This window comes from Poecilia latipinna, unplaced genomic scaffold (assembly GCF_001443285.1).
Source record: "Poecilia latipinna isolate Pla-1442-1.1 unplaced genomic scaffold, P_latipinna-1.0 Scaffold3468, whole genome shotgun sequence".
Taxonomy (NCBI): Eukaryota; Metazoa; Chordata; class Actinopteri; order Cyprinodontiformes; family Poeciliidae; genus Poecilia; species Poecilia latipinna.
The window spans coordinates 10,975-15,152 of NW_015116084.1; the positions used below are offsets into that span (position 1 = coordinate 10,975).

Here is a 4,178-nt window from a genome sequence, read left to right on the forward strand (position 1 = left end):
GTTCACTGTTCAGTGGGAAAAGCTGGTTAAGCTTCAGGGGAGCGGATTGGTAAACTGATGTCAATGAACATTTGCTTTAATGAAACACCAGAGTCGGATCAATGTGACGCACTTCCATCTCAGGATACAGAAACATGCCGCTAAGCATTCTGGGAAATAGTTCCCACTCCTGTCTTTTTCTTCTTTCAGTTTTTTAAGTGCTAACCTAAAAACTCTAGTTTATTCAACTCCTGGAGGTTTGACAAAATTAATAAAAAGTTAACACAACTTACTGCTGTAAGTTTATCTTTCACAAACTCACATTTAGGTACAAAATCTAAAACTTGATAAATTTATTTGACTTAAAGAATAGAAAGTAGTAGACATAATTAAATACAGCTCAAATGTTTTACAGTGTAGGACCGTTTTAGGTGGGTACCTATGCATGTAAAAACCTGTTATATATCATCAGTCATGTATTAGCAGTAGTTTTGGGATGGGTATTCGTTAAGTCTTGCAGGTCAAACCACCTCCATTATTTTACCCAGTGAAAATAACCTGAGCTCTGAGCAGGTGGAGACCAACGTTGACAGGATTTTATTTACTAAACAGAGAAAATCAGAGCAATTTGAGCAACAAAAACTGGACTTGTCCCTGTGAGTGTTAAAGCAGTCCATTAAGAACCTGCTAACTGTTCCCTACCAACACCTTTTGCAGTGTTAAGCAGGGTGTGACCTCTCCGCACCTCAAGGTTTCGCCTGAGATCTTAACTAATGAAATATTCAAATGTCAACACATCTTGTCTCATTTTGTGTCTCTTCTGCAGTTGTTTTGTGAAGGAAGCAGAAAAAGTTTTAGCATGCTGATGCATTTATGTCAGCTCTGTGAAAGTAATGTGTATAAAAAAAGCTATAAATAAATAAATAAAACATTAAAGTATGAAACAGGAGAGAAAAAAACAAGTCTCAAAATAAAACAGTTTTATTTTAAATGAGCTCCATAATTTTAAGTTACAAAAAATCTACAAAAAAAAAAAACAAAAACCCAAGTCACCATACTATATTATAATATACACCAGATTCACATAATTTTAAAGGTTATATTGAAAAGTGCTATAACAGTATACATATAAAAAATACAAAAAAAATAAAATTCAGCACTTTATTACCTTGAAAAATCCTCGAATTATCATGTTTTAATTAGAGAAAATGAGTGAAAAGGTAAATATATAAATTTTGAATTGACATGTTAGGCAGTAAAAAGCACTATCTGGTAACAAACCTTATATTTAACATACTTATGAGGTAAAAGTTATTAAGCAAGCTAATGTACTCATATTTCTAGACTGTATTAAAAAAAAGTCTCATAATTCAATCATAGTAAAACTTTAACCTGACTATTAGGGAACTTTTACCAAAAGTTTAAAATATTTTGTAAATTGTTCTGAAGTAAACATTTTAACAAATTGGGTTACAGTAATGGTCACATCTGTTTAAATGAGTCGGTTTATGTTCATAAAGTAATTGTGTGGAACCAGCTGGGTGCTTGTTCATCTCCAAGCTGAGAAGCTGCAATAAACCAGATGCAGCTTCAAGGTTTCCACACAGAAACTGTAAACTGGTGGCCTCCATCACTCCCAGCGTCCCCATCATCCAGCAGGCCACAGTTTCATGTTCAGCGATAAAAAGTCAGTTCTGTCCTTTCACTTCTCGTGAGGTCGCGTCAGGAGTTTAGAAAGATTTCCATCGAATAGCCGACAGTATCGTGTGGACGAAGTAGAGCAGAGTTGTCACATACGAGAAAACCTGAAAAGAAGAAAAATAGTTCAGACAGCTCAGATTTAGTATCATCTGTAGTAAAAATATCATCGTGATGTTTTGTAGATGTTAAGCTAATTACATCGTTTCAAACAACATAAACATTCATGTAGGTGGATTGATAAAGTGTAAATCTTTTTAGCTTGTTAGTTTCCTTCAAATGGACGGATTTATTTACTTTCCACCAAGATCACTGTTGTTTATCTACAACATGTAGAGAAACTGTTTCCAGTAACAACTTAGCAGAACTTCAAAAGATCCACGCTAATCCTTTAAGCTAATGTTTATCTAGTAGATTACTGCTTCTGTGTCATCATCCAAATGCTGAAAGATTTTAAAATATAAACATCTTAGAAATGTTTATACTTTTAAAATTTAATTTTTAAAAATATATTTCACATTTTAAATTAAAATATTTAAATATTTTTCACAAATTTTCATTTTAAACAAAATGTCATTTCTAGAAAATTTTAAAAATAATTTCAGTTTTTTAAAAAAAAATCTAAATTTTTCATTTCTAGAAAATTAAAAATAAATTTTTTAAATTGTACATTTTCTGCCATGAATTACGCACTTCATTTAGCTAGCTTGTCAGCTAGCTAACAACATGAACACATAAAATAAAAGGTGAACAAGCAGGCTATGCTCCAGAATAAGTTTTTTGTATAACAGATTTTCTTTGGTCAACATTCATTCATTTTCCAAGTTAAGTTTTCCAGAAATAGTTTAATTTCGCTGATGCACCACAATGTCCTCCATAAATACAGGGTACTTACAACCGCAGAGATATCCAGCTTGTAGTCTTTAGTGAAGGGATCGGATTTGAAGTCCATGGTCACTTTAGCCAGAGCAACTGAGGCGCTGAGGTAGAAGACGACGGCAATGAGGTGATAGATAAAGTCCTGATGGAGGAAGATGGAAGAGAAGAGCACAGAATGAGAGAAATGCTTGTTATAGAAAATCAAATAAACATAAAATGTGATTATATGTTTACATTTGAGAAAGTTCATAATAAAAAAATTGAATTTATTTTTCTGTTCAAGAATCCAGATCAGCAGTTTTTAACACTTCAGACCAGCAACAGCAACACTAAGTTCAGAGTTAACCATAAATCCTCTTATGTCACCAATCTGAGGCTTTGTTTGATCTTCAGCAAGTCTGGACTTGGAGAGAAGTTTGATGTCACACCTGATTTAACGCGTTCCAGTTCACATGGTCTGACAATTCAGGATTTCAACACGGCAACGCCCAAGTAGACACTGTTCATCATCATATCGTCATAGAATACTACTGTTGATGCGAGAAGCGGCCATGTTGAAACACAATGTCGGAGTGAATATTCGACTTCCCACTGAGAAAATCCAGAAGATTTTTACAACTGGGAAGTTTCCAGATGCACACTGAACGCACCATAGACGCCTAAATGCCCTGCTGCTGAGTCATCAGGTGATTTATTGTTTGTTTTAACAAACAGTTGAACGGGTGTGCAGCATAAAGTGGCCGTTAAGTGAATGTCCTGGATTTAGACGCTGCAAAAACACAAAATCTCACCAAATATTTTTATCTGGGTTCTGCTGCAAATCTAGTAGAAATAAGACAAAACTAATTTATGAGTAACTTTACAGCAAGATATATGAGCTTGTTGTAAGGAAACAATTCTTAAATATTGATGAAAAAGTTGGCAGATTATTTTTCTTATAACAAGACATTTATCTTCAGTTAAAAGTGAAATAATCTACTATTTTTTCATCTATATTAAAAAACTATTGGCTTAAAACAAGCTGATGTATCTTGCTGAAGTTACTTGTTTAGTTTTATTTAGAGCATACTGAGGTATTTTTACTAAAATCTAGACACAAAACACTTGATAAGATTTTGTGTTTTTATGTTGAATGCAACATAAATTTTTTTAAGCTAAAGTTTCCTTTAAATTTAAACAGATGTTGGAATACTTTTATAAAATAAAACTGTTTTTAGTGTAATTTAGTACTAGAAACATCTCCAAAACATCTAGCAGCTTTTGCTGATGACTTCTCAAAAAGTAAGAATTATATTTGTACAGGTCACTGAAACAAGAGTTGTTGTTTTTTCTGCCAGTGATAACTTACTGCAGCTGCCCAGCCACTGGAGTTGCCGTGGGAACCGCAGGCGAACACCACCAACCAGATGAAGGTCATGACGAAGCAGAAGACTGAGACAAACATGACCCAGCCCTGAGGGTTGTGCGGTACCACGTACGTGCACGCCACCAGGATCCACACCAGGCCTCCGAAGATCTGCAGGCACACCGGAGAGACGTCAGACAACAATAAACACAACACTGAACACAACACTGAACACAACACTGAATGCAATGTTGAACGCAACGCTGAACGCAACACT

At 34.5% G+C, this 4,178-nt stretch overlaps 1 protein-coding gene across 1 annotated transcript in view; it reads right to left on the bottom strand.

Moving 5' to 3' along the window:
- Positions 1-1,158: 1,158 nt before the first annotated feature.
- LOC106941036 (myelin and lymphocyte protein-like) overlaps positions 1,159-4,178 on the bottom strand; it is a 13,724-nt gene continuing 10,704 nt past the window's right edge. The window contains exons 2-4 of the mRNA XM_015023960.1: positions 3,905-4,072; positions 2,573-2,698; positions 1,159-1,784 (exon numbers count right to left, since the gene is read on the bottom strand). Coding sequence (XP_014879446.1) covers positions 1,710-1,784; positions 2,573-2,698; positions 3,905-4,072 — 369 coding nt within the window. The 3' untranslated portion in view covers positions 1,159-1,709. The remainder of the gene's footprint in view (positions 1,785-2,572; positions 2,699-3,904; positions 4,073-4,178) is intronic.